This window comes from Ascidiella aspersa, chromosome 5 (genome assembly GCF_963924565.1).
Source record: "Ascidiella aspersa chromosome 5, kaAscAspe10.2, whole genome shotgun sequence".
Lineage (NCBI taxonomy): Eukaryota > Metazoa > Chordata > Ascidiacea > Phlebobranchia > Ascidiidae > Ascidiella > Ascidiella aspersa.
In genome coordinates, this window is record NC_139451.1 from 23036481 (window position 1) to 23055149 (window position 18669).

General features: G+C 36.3%; 2 protein-coding genes and 1 non-coding gene across 3 annotated transcripts in view; 1 reads left to right on the forward strand and 2 right to left on the reverse strand.

Annotated features, from left to right (window-relative positions):
- LOC146145465 (multidrug resistance-associated protein 1-like) overlaps nt 1-2188 on the reverse strand; it is a 29293-nt gene extending 27105 nt beyond the window's left edge. The window contains exons 1-5 of the mRNA XM_083389513.1: nt 2062-2188; nt 1036-1212; nt 595-723; nt 299-439; nt 17-133 (exon numbers count right to left, since the gene is read on the reverse strand). Coding sequence (XP_083245639.1) covers nt 17-133; nt 299-439; nt 595-723; nt 1036-1212; nt 2062-2097 — 600 coding nt within the window. The 5' untranslated portion in view covers nt 2098-2188. The remainder of the gene's footprint in view (nt 1-16; nt 134-298; nt 440-594; nt 724-1035; nt 1213-2061) is intronic.
- Nucleotides 2189-4668: 2480 nt separating this feature from the next.
- On the reverse strand, nt 4669-16795 carry LOC146145466 (uncharacterized). Its single transcript, XM_083390576.1, has 18 exons — nt 16731-16795; nt 16346-16405; nt 15947-16019; nt 15443-15644; nt 14990-15113; nt 14445-14542; nt 13735-13861; nt 13205-13302; nt 12845-12943; nt 12124-12251; nt 11822-11912; nt 11411-11457; nt 10237-10651; nt 9646-9788; nt 8061-8195; nt 6367-6544; nt 5159-5359; nt 4669-4685 (listed from the first exon to the last, which is right to left on the reverse strand). The coding sequence occupies exons 1-18, from the start codon at nt 16793-16795 to the stop codon at nt 4669-4671; spliced, it is 2301 nt and encodes a 766-aa protein (XP_083246702.1).
- Nucleotides 8697-8771, forward strand: Trnat-ggu (transfer RNA threonine (anticodon GGU)). The gene has a single exon. It is a non-coding gene; the product is annotated as a tRNA-Thr (tRNA).
- Nucleotides 16796-18669: the final 1874 nt, after the last annotated feature.

Below are 18669 nucleotides of genomic sequence, written 5' to 3' on the forward strand. Positions count from 1 at the left end.
CACATTGCTAACTTACTTTTGACTTGAAAGCTGGAGGGCTATCGGCAAAAAAACAAAGGGTCAAATTGATAATTACACCGATGTAAGACAGAAAAAATGTCACACATCTCAGGACCTGACCATCAGTTAATGCCTGAAAGCAAAAGCATCATTTTTAAAGCTATAAGTACTTGTTCTTGGTTATGAAAAGAAGATTAACATAAAGATATAGTGAACAAATCCATTAAGATCAATATAACAACATAAATAGAAAAAAGAAATCTTTCGGAATTCTCAAATGTAATTTTTGGGCTAATACCTGTCCACTTGATACTAAGGAGACCTTGCACTTAAACACGAACATCCAGAGAACAAAGTAGAGAAGCCAGTAGCAAGTTAGCAGACCAGACGATCGAACTCCCTTCATCCTATCAAACTGCAGCAGAACAACTACCAGTGCCTAAAAATGATAAAGGAACTTGGTTTGGGTCCAGTACACATTAAACACTTTTTTGATTTGGAAAACACTTTTAATTTGAAAAATTAACACTTGTATGTGCAGTTCTCTAAACATTGGACAGTTTGTACAGGAAGGAAAAAGGTGAAGGTTTTTACCATGGACATTCCAACGATTAGGGGTACAACCAGGTCGACAGAAGGAACAGTGGCAACGGATTGTCCCCATTCCCAAAGGCTTCTGATGAGATTTGTCCAAGCAAGGGTCCAAAGAAATATAGCAAGAAGCTGAAAAAGGTTAGAAAGACTAGCCTTTTTAAATTTGCTAAAAACTTAGTACTTGAATACATACTGTGACAAAAAGCGATACAAAAACACACACATATTAAAACGGCTAAACACTAAAATGACCCATAAATACAGCAAAAAAGCTGTATTAAAAGTTTGAATATGTATAAAATTTGTAAGAGTAAAACAAAATAAATTTGATATGTTGATTCACCAATAACAAATAACCTGTGGCTACTTACAAAAAGTCATTACTATTTTTTCGTACATTCACAAGTTAATAAAAAGAACACAAGATTGACATTTCCTTACCAATTTAGCCTTGAAAAGTCTTGAAACTGGTATGTAAGACAGGTGAGATTTCCTTGTCACAAAGTAATAAGGCAACACCAACACCCACAAATAAACACATGGTACCAAGTCGAAAACCAATTGCTGGAAGCAGTTGCTGAATTGTGGATCAGTTGAGTTAAATAGAGCTTGGGCATCCTGTAAGCAATTAGATTTCCAAAAGACTTTTAGTTAAGAATGTGATATATTTTTTTAATTTACTTCAAACCAGGGCTGCGGAGTTGGATTTTGCCTAGGGACTTAACAGAGTCAGTTTGTTTTACTGGTGTTGAACTCACGGCTTAAGACTTGAGTAAGACCCAGTAAAACTACCAAGTCCATACACAGTACCAAAATGGAAAACAATAAGGCAGCAAATTGCAAGGTGGAAAAGCATATAGTTGAATATTTTCCAACCATGTACTGTGAGTGGATGAATTATATGACAAACCCATGAGTGGGTTGCAGTTTATCTACCTTATTTTACAAACACAATTGGAATACAAGCTTTAGAGTCGAAGCCAGACTCGGGCCTCAACCAAACTCAGAGTTGGCTGGAGTCGTTATTCAATCGACTATGCATCCCTGCTTTAAACTTATAAACAATGTTGATATTGTTGTTTCCTTACTAGGTCAGTTCTAGGTTGGAAAGTTGTAAAATTGAACTAAATTGCGGTCACCCACGAAAAAATCGATCAAACACGCTAAACTTTTGTAGCGCTAATGGTTTTCGGTATTGTACTTCGTTTTCAGCCATGCAAATTTTAGAAATAACCGTATTCCTACCGCGCAAATTTTAGTAAAAAATGTATTCCAGCTGCGCATATATTTAAGCTGAGCTAAACACATCCCCGCGAAATATTCAAAATTTGGGGTCCGGCATAGCGTATTTGCCTAAAAATAGGCAAATTTAGTAAATTGTTGTGAAATCATTTAAAAGAAAAAAGCATAAAGCTATTTACAACTTGATTATTTATAAACAATAAAACACAAAGTAAAAATACTTACAATAAACTGCTCCCCGCAAAACTCTGTAAGTGTCATGTCAAATAACACTTTGAACAGCCAAGGCTGTTTGGTTGATACAAAATAATACTATCAGTTTCCTATACCTACATATAACCAACTAATACCCTAAATTAAGTTTAACAGTTTTAAGTTTCCAAAAAAGTTACTGGCATAGTAATTCTAATACTTTTGTACAACATGCTTCTATTTTAAGAACATGGCTAAGGTGTTTACTCCGCATAAAATAAGTGGAAGTAAAAAACACTACCCGACAGCCCTGGAAAAAGAGAGCAGCTACGGGGCGTTGATCTAGAATCCTATCGCACAACTAATTGTTTAATATGTACATTGTTTAGGTTAGGGTACGGGATTGCGGGTTAGCATTTGGGTTTGGGTGGGAAAAGTATCATTATTATATTGAATCTCCCATATTTGTTTCTCCCTCGCAGTTTCAATTTTTTTTTTAAATCGTTTAATTGCTTTCAAAAAAGTGGTATGATTCTATAGACCAGCGCGTTATTGACGTTGCCACCCTGAATTTATTTTTATCAAAAAAGTGTCGCGTAATTAATGCTGTGGGAATGTGAATCAGCAAAATTGATTACTATACTCCTGTGTAAGTTTTCACAGGGCAATTAACTTTCCATTTGCTAAAACATAAAATTAAGTAGGTACTTAAACGTTTTATGTCAGCTTGCCACCCCCGCACGTGGTACACTTGTGATTGATATTTACTTAAATCAATGTATCATTGCTGAAATATAGACTAAAACAGGATATTGTTTTTTCTCCTAATCTCTGGAACAACACATTGGTGTTGGGGTTAGTTTCAGTTTCTTAAGGGTTAAGCAATCATGGGTTCTTACCCTACTTTTATCTATGTTTTTTATAATACATATAAAGGCATTTTATTCAAAAAAAGGTAGGTAAGAAATATTTCTGGGATCCTAACGTCCTAATTTAACGAACGGGAGTCCTCGAAATGCTGTAGCTTCCTTTGATGCCCTTTAAATATCCTAGCTGCGAGTGACATTGTTGTCACTGCAAAGTTAAATAAAATCTATAAAAACGCGGCATTTTCGACCACGTGACTTATTGAAAGAAAGTTATTAACCTTACTCAACTCTCAAACGCGGTGCATGCATTTCCCGCATCAAAGCAACCACACAAGTGTTTAAAACATCGTAAAATGACATCCACAACTGGGTCACACACACACACAAAGTCACACATGTTATGTATGGTAAAAAGGCGTGGCCGTTCAGGCGCCTAATTCAGATAAGATGGCTTTTTTAGAGGTAATTTATTTGTTTTTGCGCTACAGGCTATTGAACACATTGTTTACCTATTCTAGACATTAGCGTGTACGTTGGAAAATTAAGCAAAAGCGAGTTTTAAGATACAAATTTGAATTGTCTTTTCATCATATGTTGAAAAATAAGGGTTAAATTGTTTAAATGTCGACTAGATGAGTTAGTAGGTTCAGCCAATGCCAAGGGCAACGAAAAAATCCTTGTATGCTGTATCAAACCGTTTCGTAAAAGCTTTTGTTAGTTCCGATTCCCAGTGTCGCAAACAAATCAGTTTATAACAACTTTTAAGTACAAATCAAGCCATTTGCGAATACCAGTCTTTGTCATAAGAAGTCAGGTCATTTGCATCAAAATAACTATTTAAATTACAAAAATTTGTAAACCTATCAATCCGAAGGGACATTTTAAGTAGCAAATAACAAAAACGTAACATTTAGCGAACAATAAAAAAATTATGGTGAAAAGCTAACCAAAAAAAATAACGAAGTCCAATTCACGAAATTAGCCTGAAAAAACTTAGTCAAGTCAAGTCATTTATAAACAATGACTTTTAAGCCATAACAACGCTGCCGATTAGTGTAAATTAGCTTTATCTTAAAAATCTTGAAAAAGTATAACATCGCTCTTTCTCAAATCGGCTAATAAACATACTTTCTGAAGGCTTAAATCGCTTGACACTTTAAAATGCAGGTCAAATTGTAATTTAATGAAAAGGCGCGAACGCACACCAAACCGAAACCAATAAATATAATTGCCTAATCAACCAACCGAAATAAATCCCAAACCGAAACACAAAATAAAAATGTCCCCTTCTGTCAGTGATAAAATGCAAGAACTATTAACTATTCATGATGTAAAACAACTTGTTTTTTTGTGTGGACTTTTGGTTAAAACTTGGGGGGTGCGTTAGCTTAAGGTTTAATACACAGTCGATAAAGGGGTGAGAATCAATTCATAGGATAAAAACAGCACTAAAAGGGGTAAAAATGTTAGCTTCAAAAATAATTATATTAAAAATCCTTTTTAAAACCATGTATCTAAACTACTTATTGATTACAATGCACTTGGAACACATAAAGTGACACAGATAGGTCGCAAAGTGCAAAAAAGGAATTAGGTTTCCCCTTTTCGCGATATAAAAGAGAACCAAAATAATTCATCAAGAACATGAATAAAATCTGTAACAAAAAAACAATAACAATGATACTAGAATGTATAGGTAGGCTGATCAACTGCATTTTCCGAAACAAATCCATTATTGAAGAGTGTGTATCAGCGGAGAAAGTGAGTCCGTTTAATCTTCTTTTAAAGCTGCGAAACGATAGGAAAATGGGTTAATGTAAAGCATTCTGTAAAACACGCAGAATGCAAGAAAAATTAAAGCAAGTTTCCAACGGGATTTAGTGAAGCACTGAATATAAACATTAATATTAGTGGTATGGCCCTTATTACTTTATTTCACTCGCCACGTATTTACAATACATCCATTAACTATTACTACATATAAATTTTATAGAGTTAAAAAATAAACGACAATTTAATGAATGGTAAAACAAAACCATAAGTGGATAACATGCAAGACACGTTAGGGTTTGGTACAGCGTTTTTCAAACTTGCCATACTTAACTAAAGTAAACCAGTCTTAAAAATTCTACAAATTTTTTTTTGCGGTTTTCGCTTTTTTCCTAATTGGATATCTGTAATCGGCCCAACGATTCCGGTAACCTGACGAAGACGCCCCGATACATAAAGCATCAGGCGCCGAGTCCAGCCTACACCTTTACCTTTTACCAGAGATTCAATATCGACGGCGTCTTCATTGGAAGAAGGCGATCCCTTGGTAGGGGTAATGGGGGTCGCTCGGTCGCCGGGTTGCGGCTTTCGCTCCAGCGTGATCTGTAGCGCCACCCAGAGGGCTGTGCGAGCCTTTCGAGTGGCTTTGGTGAGCAGCTGAACGCTGTCGGCCAGTGCCACCGTCAGCACGTCTGTAAAATATGATCTAGCATTAGCACGCATGTGCAAAAACTCCCGTTGTCTTATCTGACTCTTACACCGTTGGGTTGTGTCCTGCCTGTAAGTTTTTTTTTTTTCAGGTAACACTGAGTTTTTTGAGGGGCAGTAAAATATTTAAGTTATATTGACATTTATATGGACACTTCTAACACCCTACCAAAATTTATCACCATCCCAAAAACGGGAACTCTAATACCATATCAACAAAATATTGACACTAAAACCATACCAAAAAAAGGTAAAAATGTTAACCTTTTGCCAATGCGCAGTTTAACTCTCGTCCTACCTCCAGTGACCAGCTCCTCAAATGGAGCTTTTATCCGAGGAATGGTTCTGAACATTACTGACATTTCGTCTATTCACGGCCTACTTTTTGGCAAATGAGAAGACTGCCGCTACACATTCACCCCTTACTTAACTTTTGACTTTCTTTGGGTTAGAAAAAAAAACCTTCTTGTATGGTGGATGTAGGGCTGTGGCGTCCAACGTGGACAGCGGCTAGAATGGGACCGATAAAGCCGCGGTAAATCGTTAAGATGGAATAGCAAAGGGTGGTATATTTCCCTTTAATTAAAATTTCAAAGCAAGGCACTGGCCGCTAAATGTAACTGGAATAAGCCATGACCAACAATAAAAGCTCATTTTTAGCGGTTGGATTTTAACAGATCTTTATGGAAAAGCAAAATTCAAAAAAGTAATTTGTTTGGACAATGCAACTTCGTTCATATACTTGGTTGCTCTTCGCCGGTACATTTCCCCCCTCAAAATATTATTGAAAAACATAACAGTGTAGTACTGTAGTATTATGGTCGACATATTAAGTTTAAATATTTGTTTTTAGCAATTTCGGAACGCATTTCAAGCTTTGCATAAATTAATTGCAAAGCCTATTTAAGCAGATTTTTCAAAAACCTTTCAACGCGCAAATTAAATTAAACATTCAAAGAAATCGTGGCAACCCTGCTCGTTTAATCAGCACCTGATTCTCCGTCGTCTTGTACAGGGGCGCTCACAGTCCGCTGTTTCATGTTCATTTCGTCGCGCCGTCTCGCCTCCACTTCCCTGATGTGCTTGTACTGCTCCTCCATTGCGTTGCTGACGTTCTGATGCATCGGCCCCTCGAGCAGGTGCTCCATGCGGTCGATCAGCGCCATCGCCTGGCCATAAAAGCACCCGTAAGCGACCGCTAGGGGGACGGATCGGTGGGAAAGTCAGCGATAGGGTTTTAAACTCTTTTTTATGGCAAAATAGGCAGAACAAATTGTAATAGGAAAGCTCTCAGGCAGCTAAGGACCATTTACTTTTATGTATCACCATAGAGGAAGTATGTATCACCATATTTCCTCTTTTTTAGAGCTGAATATTGCTCGGAAGTTCGCACAGAAGATAACATCGCGAAAAAGCGTAACATAGTCGGGGTACTTTTTTGCACATTTACATTCATAAATGACATACCTTGCACGTAAGAGGACACAATTCACAAATATTTTGCACGGCTCTTCTTTGTGCACTCCGAAGAGTAAAGAGTATTTTTTTTTACCTCCGTGGCGGCACCTGCTCCCTAGTGGTGACAGGTTGTCAGAGGACTTGGCTCAGACCACTATCACTTGCTCAGAAATTCCCGGCCTCTTTCTTGGCCAATGGGAAGAACTCAGCCACTACCCTTACTTATATTTTCTTTACTTTTTCTTACCTTCTCTTAGTTAAGTTTACCATTGGTGGACAAACAAAAATCGTCATCTTTTATTTGTTACACTTAGATTTGATTGTAGATTACGTTTATTTTGAGCCATTAATAAAAAAAAAACTTTGTTTTAGCGCAGACAAATAAGTTCACAAGCTGTTCTTGTAATTATCAACGTTTTGTCAAAAAGAATTTTTTCACTAACAAGGTCAACTAATTTATTTTAAAGAGGGTGTTATATGTGATTTAAAGAATGCTAAAAAGCCGAAGGTTGCAGCTGCTAATGGTGCCCGACGAATATGCAATGCGAGAACATCAGATGTCTACATAATTGCTCGCAAGTCACAATTCCAATTTGATTTTACAATAAGAAAAGTTTAACCCTCAAGGCTTCTTGTTATTGTAAGAACTTTTGGTGTCAACCATAAGTATTTTGTCGCCGAAGTACTGCGGGCAGACAGTTTTAGATTATGTTTTCTTTTACATTGTGGCTTCTTTTCAAGCCTGCAGGTTTTTTAGCCCAAAATGTGTACCGCGGCGTGCATCGAGAGACTTTGAAGCGTGCAGCTATTATTTTTATGCAATTTTGGAAATTAAGTTATCTGCATTACCAATAGGCCTACACGCACGACGCAAGCATTTTCTACTCATACGCACTATCCGTCACAAATTAATATTATTGAGACATTTACATATAGTTTGTCGTGTGTTGAGGGCGATTGTAAAATTACTATTCTTCTGTTAACAGTGTGCCGGAAAATAGTTAAGACTTTTTTAGTGTGCCGTCAGCTAAAAGTTGAACCACTGCACAAGACTCTTACACTCACCCTGCTGTGACAACAACGTTTTTTTACATTAAAGCTTGTCTTGACACTATAAGTGTTTAAGCTTCTTGATCTCAAAAAATAAACAACTTTGGCCATGACGTAATATTACTTTGCTAAAGGATTGAAGACAGTCTTTTTTAAACATTCATCTCCTACACTCACCCTGCTGTGTTCCCGCTGCTGATCAGAAATGAGCTTGTCGGCCCTGGACGGGTTCTGCGGTGGGCGTGGCAGGGGCGTGTTGTTGGAGCTCGTTACTCGGCGACCGGGAAAGTGTCGGGCCAGGTCGGCCTCACACTAAACAACGTCGGAAACACGTTACCGATATAACCTTTGTTTTGCATTGAGCCACGTACCAAACAGATGACCGATATTTTGATCATAATATATCAGGACCCTAAAGTTTCATTTAATTCCTTCACGCTTATAAAATTTCATATTAACACTGATATGGCCTAAGACGTGACCTAGAGAAGCGCCATTGAGAACAACTAGAATAAAAAAAAAAAGTGTTTTCATAAAAGTTTGAACCTAATTTACTTTGTTCCGTTCATGCTATGTGTAAAAAAACGCAACTATTAATCGAAAAAATTATTATCGTTCCACCGTTTCCACATATTCTGCAGCATAAATTAATTACCAACTGGGCAAATAGGACATGCATTTTTACTTAAGCAACACAGATCGGCGTCATTAGTTTACTATATAGACAGATTTACACCGGAAGCAATCGCAAATAAACCAAATCTTCGATCAATGAATAAAACGAGAAAACTTTTTCGACTTGCTCCGCTCTGAGCCTGCGTAGCTCAGTTGGTAGAGCGACGGTCCCGGTATGGCCGGAGTTCGTGAGTTCGAACCTCACCGCAGGCTATAGTTGTTTTGTAGCCTGTCTTGCTCGCAACATTGATCGACAGATTTGGTGAGTCGCTTCCTGTGTACTACGATACTTAACCGTCATCGCGGGTGAAAAAAAAACGACTTCAGAAGGGCTAGATCACAGTTGTCGTACACGTTAGTGCAGGGGTGGGCAACATGCGGCCCTTCACCTTCTTCCAGCTATTTTTCGCTAAATAAGGCTATGAGTGCGCACGATGTTGGGACTTTTGCTCTATTAGTTTCCTGTTTGAAGTGCGATGTAACCCCTAGGCTACACCGCTATACTAATGCAGTTCAACTCGAATGGAAGGCATCTATTACAAAACAATCTTCATTCATAAAGTTTTACTTGTGTCTCATTGTCATGATAAAGAATTGTTTGGTAATTACACTTTTCTAGTATGGTCAGGGTATAAGAGACTTTTGCCACGCATATTGACTGAGATGTTATGTTTAACAGCTGGTTTTGAATTAAGGGTGTTGATTAAATTGTACTCAGCCGATCCGTACGAGAAAGGCGTCATTGGAATTGTGGGAAAAGTTATTTCCGAATCCACAAGTAGACAGCACTAACAAAACTGCCGTAGTTGCAGCCTAGTAGCGCATTAGTTTTTCTAGTAAAGGCTGAAAATATGAAGTATGGTTTATTTGATGTGCGGCCCTCCTGTAAGCAATACATTTCCAACTGGCCCTTGTGTTAAAAAGGTTGCCCACCCCTGCGTTAGTGTATGTAACTGTGTAGTGTATATCTTTCATAGACAGATTTACATCGTATTTTTCCTATTTGCAATGAGGCAACGAAACTTTCCCTAAACAAAGCCAAGCTCGAGCTAGTGGCACGAAATGACAAACAAATTTTCCAGCCCACCTTTTTCCGTTCCTTCTCCAGGCTCCTGTACTGCTCGAAGCACTCCTCCAGCGATAGGTAGAGTTTGTTTTGTGCCCAGGCCCGACTCTGCTTGACGAGCACGGGCGGACAACCGAACATGTTACTTCCCGGCGGGGCTCCCCCTAGAAGCGTAAATGGAGATTAGGCTGCTGTTTTACCTTTGAGAAATACTTTGTTTAATTGGAGCATTTTTTCTTTTTTTAAATCGTCCTTGAAAGTGAAAAGTTTTTTTCTTTATTTAAGGTACTTCGTGAAAGTGGAGTGTTTTTCTTTTTTTTTAACCTAATCTTGTGGGTATTTTTTTTCTTTGTTTAGAAAGCACATCTTGGAATTAGAGTATATATAATTATATATGTAAGGCTTGCGAAAAGGACAAAAGTATCATCTTTCATAATCATAAGGGACAAAACAAAGTTTAAAGTATCATAAATTTGCGAAATGCATAGCCGAGGAAAATAATCCAGCCAAAATGCGTTTTATTTCAATCATAAAAAATCTAACCCCGATAGCATTTTCACGCAGTTTTAACCAACAATACCAGCGCTCCCAGAAAGACGAAAAAATTCCTACCGTAGGCGCCCGGGAACGGCATCATACCGCCACCGGCGTTCATCGGCATGTAGGGGGGCATGAAGGGCGGCATTCCGTGGGGGGGCATCTGCGCGCCGTAGGGGAAGGTCTGGGCCAGGTAGTGGTACATCATCGGGTTCGACATGTCAGGAGCGCCCATCTGTAGCTTTGCGCGATCTAGGGGGCTCAGCATGGGGTACATGGCCGGGTACATGTAGGGCGCGAACATGGGGTGGTTCATGAACCCTGGGCCCGGTGGTTTCCCTCCCGGGCCCATCATGGGCTTTCCACTGTTGTTGTGCGTGTTGTTGAATTGCTGCTGGTAAGCGTGCAGGCTCATGTTGCTAGAGCTTGGGCTGTCGGTGCCGAAACGCTGCAGGTTCGCGCAGCTCGCCAGGTTTATCGGGGACTTCACCTGGTGGAAACATGACGTAGTGCGTGACATAATAATCGTTCAATATGGGAGCTGTACATGCTATCCCGATGGGTTCGAAAAATGTGTCGGTCATAAAGGGCTTCTTTGTTAGCTTATTTCAATGGCGGTCGTTGTTCTTGGCAGAAGTTTTGTTAACATTAATAAGTCTGGTATAAAGCATTTGCGATTTATTGGTACAACTTCCTGGCTGATATTAATAATATAATTTCGATTTAAGATATATTTAGATTACGGAATGCAGTTTTAACAGTATTTACGCGTTTGTTAAAAGTCGGCTGTTTGACATGCTTTTGCAAAGTTACTTCCAAAAATAACAAAACTGCTGCAGAGTCGCGGCTTGTATACTAGAGAGCGAACAAATCATTAAACAATAATGTCGGGGCCGTGCACAGTTGTATGATAATAATGTGTAAAATATTAAGTAAAATTTGTATAATTCACGTCTTATTTGCTTTGCCGTCAAACCCTTTCGGAAAAAAAAATATAATATTTATAAAAATTGTGTTGGCACTGAGCCATAACTTCGCACAACTTATTCCGAGGTTGAGCAGAAATAAACACGAAACAAAGCAAAAATAATTGTAATTCATACATTAATACGGTTTGTTTGTAAAACTGTTTGAACGTAATGTCAGCAACTTAAATCACAATATTAACATAGTAACTAATAAAGCAAATAAAAATCATATGAGTATACCAGTAAAGGTGCTGTAAAATATTTTGGTTAAAACAACTTACGTCAGGCTGCGCTCCATTTTGAAACGGCAAGTCTGCTTCATTTACTTCTGAAATTATAAAATATTCATCAAAAACAATAAAAGCATTTTAACAAACGGACAAAGCGGATTGAAATATCGAGTTAAAAAAAATTTTGATTGCTTCATATGAAAAAGTTTATATCTTCATTAACAATTAAGAGCAGGGTGATGCCAGTTTGCCAATTGCGGCCTTAATTTTTTTTTCTATTTTCCGCGGACTACCGTGCTGATATAAGTATAATATTGCCTAATTTTGTCAATAGTTTTCTTGTATATTTTTTAGGTTTAATAAAAAGGGCGCTGTGTAAAACCTACGAATGGTTAGAGAGTAGAAAAGGTTTTTAGAACTGAACAGGTTAAATATCATCCAATCCTCTGTTTAGAAACTCACTGGTCAATCTTGAGTAGGGGTTGTATCCAATAGGCATCTTTGGATCGCCACTGCCCATCACTTGATCTTGTAAGCCGCTCTGCCAAGGCGGCTAAACAGTTGTCGGTATAAGAAAGGTATTGACGTAAAACAGAATTGTTGGTGTAAGAAAGGTATTAAAGTAAAACAGTTTCTCAGCCTTTTTGAGCGGCGACCTAAATACTACGCGTAAATGTAGGAGAGAAAAATTATATATGAGATTGGCAATCAATGAAATAATATTTTTAATGCGCCAAACTACATACAATTAGATCTCATGTTACCGCGTGCAATTGAGAGTTGATAGGCCGAAATAAGCCCGGTTCTAGGTTTCCCGACGACGTTGCAGATTCGCGGAGATTGGCGGCTTCTATTGGAGAGGGCAAGGGATCCCAATCTAGACCTGGATAACCTAAAAGTTGCACAAGAGTTTGTTTTTATTTCATATTTTTTTTTTCATATACGAAGGATTTTGTTCAACCTTGAATAAATATCGCTATGAAAGCTTTTAAACACAATTGTTGAAATGGAGAAGAAAAAACAGAAACAAAGCTAAGAGATATTTCAGGCACTGTTGGCTTGCATTACATTACAAAGCATTATTTTAATTGTTCAGAAAATGTGCAATCTTAATCCAGCATTTAACATCACCAATGAATTTTTATTTGGTCATTATTTTGGCGTCATTTTTTAAGGAAAAATTTAGACTTATTGTACCCATGAAAATGAAATTTTACTTCATTTTATGTTACCTGTTAATGAACCTAAACTGTGCTACTGAGGTCGTATTTTGCATTATCTTTATAGTTTTCTTGGATGTAACTTGGTCAAATACCAGGGCGTATGACGCCCTGCAAGAAATCCGGGAGTTCAAAAACGCTCTGCATACCCACGTTCGGCGCCTATGCAGACACACATCAACAATCTAAACTCTTTCTACCGATGCAGACAAAGTTTTACTTCATTTTATTTAAGGTGTCTAAGCCAAATCAGGTGTAATATTACCAGGATTTAAGCCCTTCTGTGGCGTTGTCTGCTGTTTTGCCGGGTCCAATGCTTTCAGGGGTGGGTTGTTGGGAAATGGAAGAATCTCGCTTTGAAAGCCTGCAGAAAAAATACCGGATAGTTTAATATTAAAATCGCATTTAAAACTTTTATTTTTTTTTTGCAAAGACCACATTTCAGACATTTTCCTAATTGACGTGACACAGAACAATACCTACATTAAAAGTTAATTAATTTTTAAAATGTATACAAAAACAAAAGTTTAAAACAAACTTTATGAATACTATTTTCACAACCATGTTAATTACAAAAAATAGGTAGGATTAGGAATGATAATACAAAAATAGGTATTTCACAGACCATTTAAAGTAGAGTTGCTTGAGAGTGGTGGAGTTCCATTGCCCAAGCCAAGTTCTCTGAACTTTTGTTGGATTAACTGTTCCTGCAAGTCTGGACACCTATCAAGATACATTACTTGTTCATTGCACCCAATAGATTCATTTATACCAGTGATCTTCAACATTTTTTGGTGGTGAACGCAATCCTAAGCGTAAGTATAACAACAAAGCTTATATAACAACAAAGCCAACATGATATTCTTCACTGAAAAGGTGGGCAAAACATAAGAAATTAGAATAATTATGTTTTTTTAAAATGACATTTATGAAGAAGTATTGCTTCACCAATTTTCTAAAATTTTGAATAAATCTTGCTGAGAACCAGCCCTAATAAATCCAATCATATAAAGTTACTGCGGTCAGTAACAAACCAAATCAAACATACACCCAATTTTGGGTTGATCAACGCTGCAGTATACCATAGTGTTTGTTTTATGCTGTGTTTTGTCTAAATGTCAATAAACAATATATAGAATAAAATTATTTACATACCTGGAAAATGGACTTATTCCAGATGTGTCAATACTTGGAGGTTGTAAAGGTGTAGATTGTAAGTACAGGTTAATGTTTCCATTTGCCTTGGTTGTTGCGGTCATGTCGTTGTTGTAGCTGAAATCACCTGAAATATAACTTTCCACTAAAAAAACGAAATTAAAAAAACATCAACCATTCGTGCCATTAAAATAACACAACACAATGTTGAGTGAGCTGCTTTTAATGTCACCCTGTAACAGACTAAATTTGCAAAGTAAACCTAAGATATTTTTTAAAAATTATTAATATAAAAAATATTATATTTTCCTTGTAATTTGAGAAGCGCACCGCTTCAAACAAAAATCAGTCAGCAAGGTCTAAAAATTTTAATATAAATATACATTTTGCCATATAAATAAATGGCATCATCAGTTTAACTTTTATCGTCGACATTATGTGTTCTGTTGGAGGGCAAGCTTCTGTTGTGGAAACACATACCAAGCTAATATTTTTCTTGGTTATACATTTTTGTTGAACAGTGTAAGGCATTATGTAACTATGTGTTTAGATTTTCTAGGACATTTAAAGAATTAAAAACTATTTTACACAGCAGGCAAAAATATTTCATCATTGCATTTCTGTGTAAGGATGTTTTAATACAGATGTACATGGGTGTGGCCATAAGTCGTACATTGCTGATTTCAAATGGCCAATTAAAAGAAACTTACCAAGTGGCCTGGGGACATCTCCGAACAGTCTTGGAGAAAATTCACCCCACCCTGTCTTCTTTTTTACATTAGAACAATCATCAGCAGGCAAGGTAAGCCTAAAATAAAAGGGCTAGTCAAAGGGAAAGCTAATTTTTTTACAAGCCTTTAAAATATAAAAAAAAATATTAAAATTTGTTTTATTTACTCCCAAAAAAACATTCATTTTTTACACTAAATTAAAAAAAAATGAAAATATATATCAATACAAGCATCCATTACTTCTAGTTACAAGACACACATATATATATATATCAATTTGAATTACAAACACCCCTGCCTTGACATACTAAAATAATGTCAATTGAACTTGAACCAGTTTAATCTTTTTATAATTTTAGTCTCTGATGCAAATTATAATCCTAGTCTCTGATGAAAACATTCTGAGCAAAGAAGTTTTCTAAATCGAATAGGATATCTGGCTTAAAACTGACCTAAATGTCAGATATTTTATTAAAGAGGGTATACAACAATCCATAAACAAAATAAAATCAGCATAATCCAACCTGCAATCATCATAGGAATCGAGTCTACCCTCGGAATAATCAAGGCTTCCTTGAAAACTCGGCGATGACAAAAAATCGCCACCGCTGCCTGAAAGTAAGCTGCCATTTCTCCTTTCATTTAAAGCTACAAATAATAGGCAGTTTACTAATTGACTAGTAAATCATAGTTCTATCATGTAAGCTGCCTTCATTTGTCTTTGACTGAACTTTTATAAATGAAATACGTAAGCTTGGCAGGAAGTAGAAAAGAAATAATATACAACTGGTCTCAAAATTGTAAACACATGCCTTGCTAATTTTACTAACTGCTAACTTCAAAATGGCCTTTTTTCTGATAAATAAACTTAAAGGAATTTATATTTACAAACAGCATATTGCACAAAACCTGATTACATTTTTATCCAAGTAGTCAAATATCTGGTAATGTTTGCCAGAATTTTAAACCAACCATACATTCAAAAATTGAAGCCTGTGGCAAGCTTCCGTTATCAACGCTGTGCTGAAAGTTTGCCGGAAAGTTGAAACAACCATTGCCATCGTCTGGTTTCAAGGCAGGTTTAGATTGAAGCTGGTTGTTATTTGGTGCAATGGTGTTTTCCAATTTTTGTTGGAAGCGATGTAGGCTAGTCGACTTCTTTAAGGAAGGCACAGGTATCTTGCACAACAAAGTTAATTATTATTATTACTTTATAACCTGTATCAAATAGTTATTCTTTATTTAACAGAAATTTTCCTTATATCATGGGTAAAAGTATATAAATTTATTTTGTTCTTTTCTTGTAAAAAAAGAGAAAGGGGATTACTTTTGCCTGATGCTAAGGCGTGCATGGTAAATTGTCATGCTACAGCTCATTTTATAATACAAGAAAAAAATTTTGACAAATCTTTTTGGAATTCAATGCTAAATGATTTCTCTGTGTTATGTAATGGAAACTCAAAACAGTCTGTAAAACTTGCCTGTTTTGCAGGAGATGGTGTTTGAAACAAAGTATTTGTACTATGTGGTGACACTGGCCGCTGCTGTCCGTCCCTGGAAATACTTGTAAAATGTTATTAACTGACAAATAGTGTATATATCATGATGAGTATGGTTCAACACACGATATTTAAAACAGATAACTGTTTAACCTAAAATGTCTCCAACCACCCAATTATAAATAGCATAGAAATATATAACTTAACAAATTTAAAAACAACTGAGCCACATAGGATTTTTAATAACATGGTAGCGACAGATACCTTAATTTGCAATTATAACATAAAGTATTATTGCAAAAGGAAATGTAATTAGTGACACAGTTGGATATCCTTTAACATTCTTAAATGTATTGGAACATACTCTTTAACCACACAAACCTGATAGAGTTTTCTGTTGGATTGTCACTTAGAATGCTTGCAACCAAAGCGTGAAGTTTTCTAACAAAATATTGGTTAGAGTTATATATGATTACATATATATATATATATAAAGACAACATGCCTTTTTATCATGCAGCTAGTTATCAGAACTGACATTAAGGCAGTAATATATAAACATTTAAACAAATTTTTTCACTTATTTTTTCCTGGGATAGTCATATGTTATATATATATATATTTATATATATATATATATATACAAATAGATGGAAGTATATCTCTTTAAAAAAAATTTTTTTTTCGCCACAAAAAACTTTTAACATGTAAAACAGGATGGGTTTTCAAATCCTTAGGTTTATTATTATGCGAAAATAGAACATACTTTTCGTGTTTATCATCATTAATTGACCAAGGAGAATTTGTTGATGGGACTTCTCTGTTTTCCATCTGTGTTCTGACAATGGGCGAGTGCTGGACTTGCAAAGTCCGATTCCAAGTGAACAGTGATTGAACAGCATAAATTTAGTGTTATCCAAGCTCAACGACAACAATAAATTAGCTGAATATATCAAAAACATATTTGGTTGGATAATATGCTCAGCAAACTAATGGTACAGCATGACCATCAATAAAATATGTAAATACAACAAATAAGATATAACAAAAACATAACATAAAATTTTATATTTGACGATTTATAAAATACAGCCATTATAGCGCCAAAAGCGTCGATCTAGAATCCTACCACAGCGTTGAAACAATTATTAAAGCAACGCACATTATTTGGGTTAGGGTTAGCGTTTCGTGTTAGAGTAGGCCAAGTATTATTGGTAAATAATGAACATAATAATAATTGACCCACCCACACCCAAACGCTAACTCGCAACCTAACCCAAATATTGTGATTGATTTAATAATTGTGGTAGGATTGTAGACCAGCGCCGTGTTTCTAATCGAAATATCTCTTAGGATCTGCTGACAAATTGCAAGCAATTCTAACAGTTTATACTTTTATATTAAATTACCTTGACCTGCTATTTTTCGCAAATGACTCGACTTGGATTAAAGTCAATTCAAAATGACTTGTTTACAACACTGCGTCTACCGCATTAATATAAATTAATTTATAATTCTAAATTCTAGTCGTCAACGACAACCAGGGTTGCCAGATGGAAAAAATTAAAAAAGCCAAATCTACTACAAACTCTAACAAGCCTATGTTTTTCCTTAAATTAATAAAAATACAATAAATGATCATGCTTGTACATTGAATTTCTCTTTTTGTGGCAATTTTTCTCAATTTTTTGTCGCTTTTTGTAAAATTTTATTTGCATTTTATCTCTTTTTGTACATTTTTTGGGGCAATTTTTCTCTTTTTGTGATAGTTTGATCTCTTCTTAACATAAAACTCATGAAATTTCGAAATAAAACAAAAAAAGCCTAAAAAAGTCAAATTTCATTTGGATTTTTGGCGCTGGTCTAGAATCCTACCACAACGTTGAAATAATCATTAAGCAATGCACAATATGTGGGTTAGGGTGTCGGTTAGTGTTTGGGTGTGGAGAGGTCAAGTAATATTGTTTAACACCATTACTGGACTCACCCAAACCCAAACGCTAACCGGGCGCTGGTCTAGAATCCTACCACAACGTTAAAATAAATATTAAGCAATGCATAATATGTGGGTTAGGGTGTCGGTTAGTGTTTGGGTGTGGGTAGGTCAAGTAATATTGTTTAACACTATTACTGGACTCACCCAAACCCAAACGCTAACCGGCACCCTAACCCAAATAATGTTCGTTGTGGTAGGATTCTAGACGAGCGCCGCTAACCGGCACCCTAACCCAAATAATGTTCGTAGTGGTAAAATTCTAGACGAGCGCCGGATTTTTTTTTGAAATAAAAAATCCCTAGAGGTTCAAAAAAAGCCTAAATTTTTAAATTTGGCTTTAAAAAATCCAAACTGGCAACCCTGACGACAACTCGGACTCGCCAAAAATTGGAACGCCGAAAATTAAACTTAGCTCACAACGGTTGGAGGGCAATTTTGCTCCGCAAAATAAATACTTTTTATTGTTTCTATGCAGTTGATAGCTTCACTACAAATTTCAATGAGCAAACAAAATCTCTGATAATTTGTTCTTGCATTGGGTGAAATACTTGCGCCATCCGCGAGTATTTCGTTACTGGTCCATAGGTTAATACTTTTACAGGTGTCGGTCTGTCGTTTATACTTTGTTATAATGCCAATATTTTAGGTTTGTCTTTTGGTAACCATATGTTATTTATTACTTCTTTTAGAAATTGTTGCAGCAAAGCAA

Coding starts and splice junctions, on each gene's coding strand:
- LOC146145466 (XM_083390576.1), bottom strand. CDS start 16,795: ATGGAAAACAGAGAAGTCCCATCAACAAATTCTCCTTGGTCAATTAAT. Junction 12,944..13,204: donor AAGCAACTCTACTTTAAATG/GTCTGTGAAATA, acceptor TTTTTTCTGCAG/GCTTTCAAAGCGAGATTCTT. Junction 6,545..8,060: donor AGCAGCGGGAACACAGCAGG/GTGAGTGTAGGA, acceptor TTTTATGGCCAG/GCGATGGCGCTGATCGACCG.